The sequence below is a fragment of the Candoia aspera genome, chromosome 4, assembly GCF_035149785.1.
Source record: "Candoia aspera isolate rCanAsp1 chromosome 4, rCanAsp1.hap2, whole genome shotgun sequence".
In the NCBI taxonomy this organism is placed as follows: Eukaryota; Metazoa; Chordata; class Lepidosauria; order Squamata; family Boidae; genus Candoia; species Candoia aspera.
Window position 1 is genome coordinate 69,274,285 of NC_086156.1, and position 13,325 is coordinate 69,287,609.

At 36.8% G+C, this 13,325-nt stretch overlaps 1 protein-coding gene across 1 annotated transcript; it reads left to right on the forward strand.

The window, feature by feature from the left end:
- Positions 1-9,322: 9,322 nt before the first annotated feature.
- On the forward strand, positions 9,323-12,411 carry LOC134496232 (interleukin-8-like). The gene is made up of 4 exons (XM_063301965.1): positions 9,323-9,616; positions 10,342-10,477; positions 10,972-11,055; positions 11,461-12,411. The coding sequence occupies exons 1-4, from the start codon at positions 9,553-9,555 to the stop codon at positions 11,489-11,491; spliced, it is 315 nt and encodes a 104-aa protein (XP_063158035.1). The 5' UTR covers positions 9,323-9,552; the 3' UTR covers positions 11,492-12,411.
- Positions 12,412-13,325: the final 914 nt, after the last annotated feature.

Below are 13,325 nucleotides of genomic sequence, written 5' to 3' on the forward strand. Positions count from 1 at the left end.
TTGTCAGCCATAAACTGACGGTGGGGAGAAAGTCAGAGTAAGTTCTCCATGGCTGTTCAAGACCAGTTTTCCCAATCAGACATCTACAGACATGTTGGGAACATATCTTCTGGCTATGCTGGGTGGGAATTTGAAGAGCTTGACTCCCAACACAAGGAGGACACCAGGTTCAAGGCCTAAGTTTTTTTCCAATTAATTTTTAATTAATTTTTATTTAAAAGGTTTTTTTCTAACTAAGTAAAAACAATACATTTTTTTTAAAAAAGAAAGTAAAGAAAAGTAAAAGAAATGTGAGATGTCAATAGGAAAGATATAAAAGAAAAAAGACAAGGAAAGAAAGAGGAAAAAAAGATATAAAGGAGTGGCTCCTGATCTTTACAGCAGCTATAAATATATTTATATTTTATCCTTTCTCTCTAAAGTTACATTAGGACTCCCTTCTTTTATAATCTACCCTTTCTAATCATCAAACCCATAAATCACAATTAATTTTTTCCTGTTTTCAGCAAAATGTCCATAAGGTGTTTCCAGTTACTGACAAATATAGTTGTTGTCTTTTTACTAATGAAGCAAGTCAGTTTTGCCATCTCTGCGAGTTCTGTCATCTTCACCAACCATTCCTCCGTTGTGGGTATTTCAGAGTCCTTCCATCTTCGTGCATATAATAGTCATACTAAAAATTCCATGGTAAATTTTAACTTCCTTTTAAACAATCAATAGCTACTCCAAGTTATAACAGTACAAGGATATATTAAAAGTATAATAATAAAAAAAAAACAAATCGTAACAAAGCCAAATAAAATGGTATCAATAGGTGAAACAATATGAGTAATTCAAAGTGAAATAAAGTTGTCAGTAACAAATTATTTGACTAAATGCTCTTTGGAAAAGTTCTATTTATTTATATTTTTAATTTAAACTTCAAACAAATTATAATTAACATTTCTTTTTTAAAAAAACTATGATATCATGTAAAAACTAAGTAGCAATTAATAATATAACTCATTATTATTTTATTAATGAGTTATATTTTAGAATATTTACCTAATCTGTTCATCTTTACCTTATCTATATAAATAAAGAAAAAGTATAATGCTATATTAAACTACCCTACGCTCCCAAAACACAAACAAGAAAAAGACATAACTCATCCAAAACAGTGAAAGAAAAAAGTCCTATACTAAACTATACAATCAAGATAACAAAGTGAAACCTAAGAAATTGAACCTAGACTAGATGGGAAAGTTCTGCTTCAGCAGCTTTCAGAAGGATAGAAGGAATGGAGCAACCCTTAATGCTAAGGGGAGGGTATTCCATAAGGCCCCAGTAACAATGGAGTAACTGCGGCTCCTGGCCTCCATTCCCCTCACTCCACAAAAGTGGCTATGGCCAAAACCTTCTCCACAGAGAAGAAAGTCCTGAATAGACCATTTCAGATGGGAGGACACAGTCCTGAATTTCTATAGATGCCAATTTTGTTCAGGCAATCTTGAGAAATTACTTGGGAATGAAAGGAGAGGCATAGCAAGACCTAAAAAAGTAATTAGCAGAAGCTCTGTAAAAATGTTACACCCAGCGGCCTCTTCTTAATTATCCAAGATTGCCTGGTCTATTCCAGTTGCTTAGTAATCTTTAGTAAGCACAGCACTGCAAAGCCCGCCTTCCGTAATGCACTTGCCTCAAGCCAAACCTCAAACACTATCTGAAAAGTGTCCATCAGTCTGAAAGAATGTGATCGCTCCTCTAGGCTGCACTGTCAGTTAGTTCAAGGCTTCAGTAAGTGGAAGGCCTGCCTATCTCTGTAACCCAACCTGGCTATCTTCTGGTAGAGAGGCTAGGTAGGGTTCCTAAACGTGGTAATGTTGTTATTGTACTCATTTTTTTTAAAAAGAAAAGCTAAAAAGTGAGCAAGATATTAACCTGTACGGTAAAGTGACATTAGTTTTGAAACCAAGCCAGCTCCACAGTCATGTTTAGTGATTCATTAGTTAAAGCATTCTAGAAATTCCAAATTCCAATCCATCTTCAGTGTTCTTAGAACTTTGAAGAGCACATTACGTTACTTTTTTTTTTCAGTCAGCAGTCTGAGAGTCATCACTTTTCCTTCTAATGCAACTGATTAATTATACATATAGCTAGATAATCCAAGGGAAAGAAAACCTATCACAGTCTTCTGGATACTCTAAAAAAGGAAATCAGGGCGCTATTGTTGACTGATGATGTTGCAAAGTTGAACAAAATAGGAGAGTCATTAATATAGCAAAGGAAAGGAAATCGTAAATAATATATGTGGCCCATGACACTGAGGTTAGTAAGAACTCCAAAACCAGTGCCAAATTTAAATTATTCTTTAGCCTTTTCATAAAACTTTTTTATAACGTTTATGTTCTTTGTAGTACGGAAATAAATAGAAAGGAATGTTTTTAACGTTATGAAGATAGCTAATTTAATATATTGGCATGTTCCAAAGAATTGTGTAGTTAATTCATTAAGCCCAAGGAAACAAATGTTCATTTTTCTTATACATTTCTCTAGTCTAGAGAAATGTGGTCTAGAACAAGTCCATCATTAATACAACAAAGTGGATGAAAAGAGTCAGGATTCTCACACAGAAAAGATGTTTCTATGTATAAGCCTTCCAGCATGAGAATCCTGACTCTTTTCTTCCACAAGGCTTGTTATGTTTATTTATGTCCTCTTTGCAGCCCTTGAGGAAGCCTCAGGGTTCTTGACAATCAGACAGAAATGCAGTCGTTTCTTGCTATAAAAACACAATAAGATATATCCTGAAGTTGGCATCATGCTGGAGATAGAACCGAATTATACTGAAAAGTGAAGAGCTTGGGATGATACATGAATTTGCAATTATGGCTCACATGTATTTTTGCCGAGTATGCATACCAAATGTATGAGAATAGCGTTACAGCATACATTTGGGTGTAGAGCGGATATGAATATACTATGAGTTACTATCATCAATACCAGTTCCCTTCCTCATGCCAGACTTGATGGTCTTTTGCCCATCGGCTAGGCCAGGAAATGTAACCTTGCCCAGACAAAGGAGTGATTGCTGCATAGATATGGGACTCTCTGGATTTGCAGAATAAAATTACTTCATCAATTAAAACAGGAAAATTTTCAAATATTCAAAAAAAGCTTCACATGCACAGTAGTAGATTTTATGGTTAGTTGTGCATCTACTGGAGGGGGAGGAAAATGTGGGAAGGAATTGACCCAGTTAACCATCTTCCATGCTCCTACCAAAAGGAAGTAAGGTCAAGGTGTTAAAAAAAACTCACTCCTTAAACTATAATGCAGATGGTTTCAGGAAGGATGAGGGGAAAGTAAATTACTGTATAGCAATATATTGCTTTATCTAGTAAATTAGAACTTGTCCGAAGGACAGTGCTCAGGATCGAGGCTGACAGTTGTGAACCTCAGTTCTTCATGCTATTTAACACAATGGGTAGGCCTTGGGAGGAGAGCGTCCTCTTGTCCTTCCCCTCTCTTGAAGCCTTCTGCCTGCAGGTCCCAAGCCATGCTCCTGTTCCAGGTTGCAACATTTTTATATGAATGCAATACCAAATTCACTGGTTCCACCATGATTTGATATAACCATTGGGGGGCTCTCCAAGGATACATATGTGTAAATGTTTGCATGTTAAAGAAAAGGCATGGGTTTTCAGAACATTTTGCCCACCCACATTCAGGGCAGGGAAGCTGTCATTCAGAAAAAGCCCTCTCACATGAGAATATAAGAATTAAACAATAGAATTTAAAAATACAGCAGTTCTTGGCACCATCTTTTCCCATGAAACAACAAACAGCTTTGTAGCACCTGAGAGAGAGAGAGAGAGTGAGTGTGTGTCATGCAGCAAGCTGGAGTTTTAGACACTGGCATAAGTAGAAAGAAAACATATTCTGAACATACATGGCTGGCATACTGTTGCAGCATATAAATCAATATTGTCTATTACTAGTATTCCCAGCTTGGTTCCTGCAGACATCTCTCTTGTGTTTAACAGGCTCTTTGCCACTTATTTTTATAGAGATAGAGATGATAGAGATGGCGATAGAGAAGTTATTTTAATGTCAAAAGATTAAAATGAAGTTGACATGCTGCGAGCAAAGCACCAGCCTTCATCTTTATACCCATGAATACCTCTGAATTTCGCATAGACTCCACAGATATTTTTAGGAGCCCAACTCACCTCACAGGGTTGTTGTGGGGAAAACAGGAGGAGGAAGGAGTATTTGGTATGTTCGCTGCCTTGAGTTGTTTATAAAAATAATAATAAGGCAGGATAGAAAATAAATAAAATAAATAAATAAACTTCCTTGTCTTCTGGTAAATGGCTGTTTTGCAACTGGCCACACTCACTCTGGTAACCATTGTGTGAATGGGGAAATCTTCCCCTAGAGTAGCTGTTTCCTTAAAGTTCCCAACTCAAAGTGCTTTCCAAATATGTCAACTGTGCCCACTGGCCCCAAAAGGGTGGTCAATTGTCTACTTTTTTATTTTAAGGTTTGGGGTAGGAGTCTTCCCTAGTTTCAGCCAGGAATACTCCTCTAATTGTTTAAATATGCTAAAAATAAGCTTGTGGAAAATATAAATAATGGTAGAACACCTACTTATGCATGGCATCTTAATTAGCCGGAATGTCATTAATACTTTGATGTTGATCAAGAATTTAAGGGATGCAATCTGATTCTGTTGGTGATCCAACAGGGATGGAACATTTAGGAGTTCCTTTGCCTCATTTTGCTAACGTTGGCCAATGCACCTGAAATTTGAGGAAAGGCTGGCACACCCAGAATTAAAATTAAGGAGTGCCTAGTCTGAGGCTCTGAACATTGACACACCCTTCTGAACAGGTTGTTCTTTTCCTTCTTCTGCTGGAGCCCAGAGCTAAGTCTCCATGTCCCTGCTGAAACTCTGGGAAGGTTCCAGATTAGGAAAGATCTGCCTTAGGGAAGGAAGCGCTTCTTCTGATTCAGGGAGAGAAATGCAGTCATTCGTTGACAGCCACTGTGCACCTGACCGATTACTGAGGAACAGGTCCTTCCCCCAAAAGAGGTGGGGGTGGGGGCAAAATCTGAAAAAATCCTTGAGAAGCTGAGGATTTCAATGTGCCAGTAGCAGACCTATGGGTCAGGTTAAGATCTGCTGCTATGTTCGTTTGAAGCAGGACTGAGACAATACAGAAGGCATCCATGAATGGATAGAGGGGAAACTTCTGTATGGAAGCAAAAGCTAAAAATAAGATCACCAGGAAGAAGAGAACCTGGGGCACAATTTTTTAAGAATGATAATGATTGATAGGTGCAGAGGGAGAAGCAAAGCTCTGCTTCTGCTGTGATTTCATTCACCCCTTCCTCCTTCCCTTACTATATGTAGATTTAGTAGGAATCCAGTTAACTCACCCACAGCTAGTTTAATTCTTATCAAGCTGCGGAGAGGAAATAAAAGGTCACAGCTAACAAGGGAGGAATGTGAACAAATATCCTAATTTAGACTTTGTTTCAGTGGAAGAAATTGAAACTAAGCTGATCCCTTAATTACCAGGATTATTTTTTTAAATGTACTTGTGACATTTTATGGAGAGTGAGATTCGATGGGGATTTTGTCTTCAGAGGACATTTACGTTCTCAGCTGCTAAGCAGGTGGTCTAAGCCGGGAATTCAGCTTGCTATAGATTTCAGCCAGTTAACTGTTCTGGAGTTCGAGCTTAAAAGCAATTCTGGCAAATCGAATGTAATTTAAAATAAATTAAAAAGAAGAGAATGGTAAGCAAAAACAAATAACATGCCTCTTATGTTATTACACATTTGCAGAACAAAACAAAGCACAAGTTATTTATGATGATATCATGAATCTGTGATATTACTCTATTTTCAGTTATCCAAATTAGGTTCCTTTAATTTCTTCACCACCTGGATAGCTGCCTGGCTATCTTTATAATGAAGATAAACTCTCTTGCCATTACCTGCAACTGTGTTTCCCAACTATACTGAACACTTCAACAGAACAATAGCTGTTTAGATAGTGTTTTTTCTGGGCCTTCTCTCCCCCTTGCCTTTCCCTCTTGTCCCATACTTTCTACAAGCCCCACCTCATCCCTTTTCTGCATTCCCTCAGTCCTGAATATTCAGGACTTTACTTCCAGTACTGCTAAGCCAACTTTTTTTTTTTTTGTACCATGAACTACATGCTAGAGATAAAGTCTCTTAATGTCAGAAACATTCTTAATTCCAGGAAATAGGCATGGATAAGCTGGACTTTCTGGTATGCTTAGGAATTTATGACAGTAACTAGCAAAGGCATCTGGGAGGGCAGAAATAAAAAAAGTCAAGATGGCAGCCATGGCTGTGAAATCATGCTGCCACCTTAATTGGGATAACAGCTGGAAAGCATCTGTGGGACAAGAAAGAGAAATCCAGTTAGACATGGGCTAGAAATTATTTTAAGGTATAATTTTGTTGAGGCTATGGTTGCCATCCCATAGCCTCAACAAAATTATACCTTAAAATAATGTATCTTTCAGTATATAGCAAACCTCTTCTAAAAATGAGATTCTTCTTTATTTTTTGGTCAACTTGCTTAGAGTTTAAATTTTGCTTTGTTCTCTGTTATATGCCATCATGAATCAAGAACTCTCAGTGGATAAAATGTTACATACGCATCAGATAAAAGAAACTGCTCTCATCTGTCCAGACTTCGATGTTATTTTTATCTTAGGCACTACAGGTGTTCCTATAATCCCCATTATTTGGATAGTTTGGATATTTTCTGTCTGAGGGTCCCAACAGGTAATTTGAAGAAATGAGGCTCTTATTGCTTGGTAAGATTGATCCTTTTACTTTCCAGCTCAGGGGCATCTGAGGGGCAAAACCCTACCCCCTTTTTTGTGTGTCACATGTACAACACTTGTAAAAAAGGGGCACAAGGCTGGTTATGACCACCATCTTCATTTTTTGACAGCCCCCCTGACTCCCCTGTCCCAGCTACTTATTAAAGTACATGAGAAATGTTGTCTATTCAACTGGTAGAAATAATAATGACTCTTCTGAGAAGGAATACCTCTTCATCATCTTGAAGGAGGCAACTGTACAACTGAACCTAAAATAATTTTTTGGGATTCCACAATTTGGCTAACGATTGGTTGTTCCTCATGCTGCTTGTGGCTACAACCAGTAAGACCAGGAACTGGGTCTCACACTGATTATGTTAATTCACATTCTGTGTCTGACTTCAGGACTCCACCTGGTAGGCCAGGGATGTGAAGGGTGGGGGTGGGGTGGGAAGAGAGAGCTCTGTTAAATTCTTTAGGATCTGGGTTCCTATGACATCAGTATTTAACTCTGTTTTTCCCCCCCTTTTCCATTAGGACCAAATGTAGCAGCTGAAGTCCTAGGTAAGAGCAAACAAATTACATCTAGATTAATTAATCAAGCTCTAGTAACTTCATTGTTGGACTACTAGAATGTAATGTATTGTGATTGTCAGTGTGGCCAGTTTCCGGCATTATAGGAGTGAGTAGGAAGTTTGTTGTCCTGCACTATGTAGCAGGTAGCAACATGCTGTAAGTCAACATTACATTGAAAAGAGGTTCAGTATGGCAGCAGAGAACAACTGAGAAATATTTCTGATAAATTAGAAAGAGTTTCTTTTTTCCTCTTTCTCAGTTTGAAAACCATGTGAAAAAAACACAACCAAAAAACAAGACAATGCAGAAACAATATTCAGCTCTTAAGAAGGAAATATTTAGGAAAACAAAATGAGAGTAACAAAATCATAAGTAGAAAACAATCGTAAGATTTTCCAATAACTCATTTTGTGATGGGGAACAGGAAATAGAATATTATGCAATATCAGTAAGGAAAAACAGCACTCAAAAGATGCATTTTCGTTTTTGCCGGGCACATTTGATTTATTTCCTTCTTCAAAGTCTAATTCTTAACTTAAGTAAACACTTAAAACACTTAGATGCAATGATTTTACCACTTTAAAATGTTTTAGTAACCTAATACACAAAAAGACACCTCTTATAAGATATTCATATCTGTACCAAAAGTCGGTGAGTCTAAACAGTAAGTAAGGGATGGAAAAGTAAATATATATTTCTTTCTCTCACAGAAAAATATGCCAAAACAAAATGTTAACAGAACGTTTACAAAAGATTTACAAGTAAAACTGCATATCCACACATCTTAACAGAGACTTGGATATTTGCTTCATAATTTTGCTCTAAATGAAGAGGCAGTTCAGAAAACATATTTTATATTTTTATGTTTACTAAGAAGATGTATGTTTTAATGGAACAAACCAAAATAGAGGGAGAATTTGTGCAGGGGGTTTCACAAGAAGACACAATGGATTTAGAATTATTCTAGATCTTTTTCTTCTTTCATATTTTTTATTTTCTTTATTCTTGGAATTAAGGATGTTTCTGACATCAACAGACATTATCCTAATACATACCTCATGCTAAAAAAAATTCTTTACTGCCAAACACAAAATACTGAATTTCACTTTTGGCTGTAAATGTATATTTTCTCATATTAGCATTTCGTCCTGAAATTTTGCCAGGTTTTGTTGGAGAAAGCCAAAGTCTTATTTTGGCAGCCCCATGAACTGCATGAACAAGCTATCAGACGACCCATAGCCTAGGATCACTGGTTTGGAACCATTTGGGCGCCAGATTACACACAACCTGACCCCTAGCAGGGTACCTTGAATTCGTAGAACTAGTTGTTAATTAACTGCATAAGGCACAAATCTGTCGAACCCTTCCAATCCGTTTCTCAAGCATGTATTCTGTAAAAGATCACATCTGAATTTGTGGAAACATGAATGCCTAAGCATGCTAATATCCCACTGTAATTTTAATAGCCATCTTAAATGTCTTATATGTATAAAGAAGGCTGGGATAAAGAGACTGATTTACGTTCTGACATAAAGTTTAAGGAACTATAGTCCCATCTCAACGACATGAACTAGATGAAACTATTTCATCTGATTCTTAGAAAGTGCAGTGATAAAAGGGATGTGTGGTTAATAGTTTGCATGTCTAGCGGAGAAATGTGTTCCTCCATTAGGCAGGTTTAATTCTTATTATATTTTGTGTTTGAAATACGGGTACAGAAGACTCAACTGCTTCTAGCAAGTAGCCAAACTTGTGATATGGGCTTCCATGTGTTCAGAAAGATGCACTGCTCTTCAGGCAATGCATTCTTCTTAGAAAATGCAAACATAATACTGATTTTAAAAAGCAAAAGGACTTAAAGTGAAAAGGCACTAAAGGGCACTTTTGTAGAAGTAAGTAAACCAGCAGAGGTTGTCATTGCTGTGTCGGAAGCAGCTTTGCTTCCAGATTTCCTAATGACTCATTTTAAGATAGTGCCTTACAAGCCCTGGGAATTTCCTCTGACAAGGTCCTTCAGTATATAAGCCATAGAAACGGTGGAGTTCAGTCAAACACAGACATTCTTCGACAAATCTGCTTCCTGCTTTCCAGGATCCCAACCAAGAAAGCAATTCCCTGTCTTGTCATGGACTCCAGGGCTGTGGCTGCATTTTTGGCTCTTCTCTTGGTCTCTGCAACACTGACAGAAGGTAGGCAGGGCTTGTGTGAGAGGCTAAGAGAGTTTTCTGGGGAACGTAAGTGCTGGATTGTGCTCACTGTTGTCAGGAGGTAAAATAATTGCTTATAATGCAAAAACCATTTTCAAGCTGTTATTTAATAATTAGAATGCTAAACAGACTCTCAGAGGTCTGCTGACCTCCAGTGGAAGATGTACAGAATTGAGTTTTATACTTTTTCTTCTCTTGGTTTATTGGCTTTTTAAGTGCAACTTATTAAATACAGCTTATGCATAAATTTATTTAGGAATACAGGTCTCTCAGAAGTTGTTAATAAATGGCACTTCTAAATCCAAAAGCAATCTATCTTTGAGCACTAGATCCTAGGAAATATTGATGGGGAATAGTTGTATTTACCATGCCTTTTTAATGATCTCAGTGGTTGTTATAATGAGAGTAAAAGGTTTGATTAGAGATAGGCCTAAAGCCTCATCCCATAACACAATAGCTATGTAAATATTTTTTATGTGTTCTGTGAGTCAAAATGTTATTAATTTTTTACAAATAGTGACAGATAAGAGAACTCTGATAGGAATAATTAACTTAATAACTCTGGGGCCAGCTGAGGTGATTTTTTGTTTCTTAATAAGACTGAATCAGGCCTAAAGAAAACCATTTAAAACAAGCCTTTGAAAAAGAGTTTAAAAATATGTCACAAGGAGAGTTTAACTATTTTGAATACCTCTGTTTTTTTATAGGAGTCTCACTGGTCCGGATAAGGAGGGAACTTCGGTGCCAATGTATAAGCACCAATTCTGCATTCATCCCCTTCAAACACCTTGAGAGTGTCAGATTGATCCAAAGTGGGCCACACTGTAGGAACATTGAGGTCATGTAAGTACACTTTTGCTACTTCATATTTGGCTCTGTGTTTTGATTTAGGACATAGTCTACTGCAGTGTTTCTCAACCTTGGCAACTTTAAATGTGTGGACTTCAACTCCCAGCCCTGCAAGCAAGGCTGGCTGGGGAATCCTGGGAGTTGAAGTCCACACATCTTAAAGTTGCCAAGGTTGAGAAACACTGATGTACTGGGAAGTTCTGCTGATACAAATATAATGCTTGTGCACAGATCTTCTGCATTTTCCCACTTAAGTCAAAATACTAAGAAAATACTGTGAACTGTTAGCATCAGTGTCACTAGAACTTTTTGCTCTTGTATAAAGTTCTGTTGTTACTGCTGTTATTACAAGCCATTTTAACCAAATGGTTGGTGTGATTTGAATGACTGGAGAAGCATACAAGCCTTGTAAATTAAGTCAACAAACTGAAAGATAGTAACTTTCTGCAAACTCAGTACTTGATCCTCCTGGTTTTCATTCATTGCAGTGCAACTCTTAAGAATGGCAGAGAAGTATGCTTGGAACCCACTGCAAACTGGGTGAAAATAATCATCAAGTCGTTTCTGGATAAGTAAGTACTTATTTTCTTAAAATTTTAAGAACCTTAGAGTACAATTTTTCTGTGTGTGCTTATTCAAAAGAAGTACCATCAAGGACAGAGCTTATTTAAGGGGATGCATGCATAGGATTGCAATTTCTGCTTTGTCATGACCTTGTATAAGAGAATCTCCTGGAGAGTTGTGTTCTAACTGATGTCAAAACACATCAGGTTTTCACCTGAAATATTTCACTGAGTTGGCCAGAGATAAGCCTCACTGTTAGACCACCTGGGCAGAGACTGGCATGACTCCATATCAATATTTTCTTCTGGAAACTTAATGAACCTAACATGATTGTTTTTAAAGCCATACAACTTATTTCAGTCCAAACAGTTTTGCATTCTTTCTTATCTTTTCTTGCATTTGTTTTATTCCAGGGCTAAGGCCAATGCCGAGACACAGTTGTAAGAAAAGCTTCAGATGATCTCACCATCGGCATCCTTGAAAGATACTGAGCCATTTCCACCAAACCTATATTTTAAGAAGATCCTTTTATATCAAAGAATTTGGAAAATGTATTTATTGTACAACTTCAGTGAGAGAAAGTCTTTAGAAAGATATGTATCATATGCATAAAAGAAATGCCCTGATGCAAAGATGAGATGGGCAAGAAAGATCTGGAAAGCAAAATATATTGCTAAATGCAGTTAAAATGGAAGCATCATGGTGGTTACACAAGGATACTATGATAGTGAAACGAATTGGTAACAGATCCTGTTGCCCTTGGGCACAGGGAAACCAATAGATTTGCATAAATATGGATGAATCAGAGCCAGCCTCAGGCTGTCTATTGTGAGAATCAGGTTAGAGTGACAGTCTCAGGAGATCCAGGTTGAAATCCCAGTTTGGCCATGAAACTCCTGAGATGCTTTTATCTAGTCACCCTCAGCCTTTCTACCTCATGGGATTGTTGGGAGGCTGAGGGGCAGAGAATCATATCTCCTGGGCCGAGCATTGATGGAAGGACCCATTATATTCACAAATGTGCATTATTTTCAGTGGGTTTCTAACTTATTTATTATTAATATAAGCATATATGAAGTATTATTTATTATACTAGAAAACGTTTGTGTCTGACAGAATTTTAAACGTATAATGTTTATGTTGAGGGAACTAGAGATTTGAAAGAGTGCTTATGGAATAGTTCAAATATTTTTTTAATTTAAAACCTCTTAGCTGAAAAGAGGCATTTGGAAGTTTCACATTCATAAGAGAGATGGTCATTTAAGACTTATTTATATATTTATTGAACAATTATTGAACACTGTCAAAATATTTTTGTACAACTGATGTGCAACTAATTAAATTATTTTAATGGTGAAATACTTGTTTTAGTTTGGTCTTTTAAAAATATAATAATTGAAATGGTTGGTGACATTTTCCTCTAATTTCTGTTTCCTGTGCTCAGAGAATTCACTATAAGCAAGATAGCAATTCAGTCTCTTTTCTTTCTCTCTCTGCACAAATATGCACCTGAACGCATTTTGTGATCGCATTATGGCTTCTGTAGCAAGTGAAATACTTCTGAAAGTTGAACCCCATTTATAACTGAAGATAGGATCTCTCTTCTTCCTCTATCCCCCATCTTCCTTGTGAAGTTGGCTTATAGAAGTGTGATTCAAGCCTTTGAAACTACGAGTTCCACCCCTTCCTCCCCGCTTTGAGAGATAAATTAAACTCACAAAAAATAAACAAAATCAAACTTTTAAAAAAACCCCTCAGAAAGGTTATATGATTTGCAACAATACATACAATACTCTTGGCAGACAGTTATCAACCTCAGGAGAGAGATAGCTTTCACATTTTATATCAGCTTCCAAGAAAACTAACAAAGAAAAAAATAAATCTTGAATCCATGCTGACATTATACATATTGCCTTATTTATGCAGAGAAATCAGAATAAGAGAGAGTAAAGCTTCTGATACAGCAAAATAAATAAAATGTCTAACTGATTCCTGACTAAAACACTTACCTCTTTCTACATAAATAAACAAGGCTCTTGAAACAGTTATTCTTTTTTTTTTATTAAAATGAAATAACTTTATTGCGGTCATTAACCAGCACAAGTGAATTGGTATTCAAATATCCAAAACTAAATTGACAATATCAGGATAATTAGGAAAGGTACATACAAAGAAAGAATTTTGGCTAAAAGACAATATTAAATCAAAAAACTCTAAGATGCTTGCTCGGGCTACACATATGGGACAAAAGAGAAGAGAGATTAAAATTAGCAGTCCG

Coding starts and splice junctions, on each gene's coding strand:
- LOC134496232 (XM_063301965.1), top strand. CDS start 9,553: ATGGACTCCAGGGCTGTGGCTGCATTTTTGGCTCTTCTCTTGGTCTCT. Junction 9,617..10,341: donor CTCTGCAACACTGACAGAAG/GTAGGCAGGGCT, acceptor GTTTTTTTATAG/GAGTCTCACTGGTCCGGATA. Junction 10,478..10,971: donor TGTAGGAACATTGAGGTCAT/GTAAGTACACTT, acceptor CATTCATTGCAG/TGCAACTCTTAAGAATGGCA.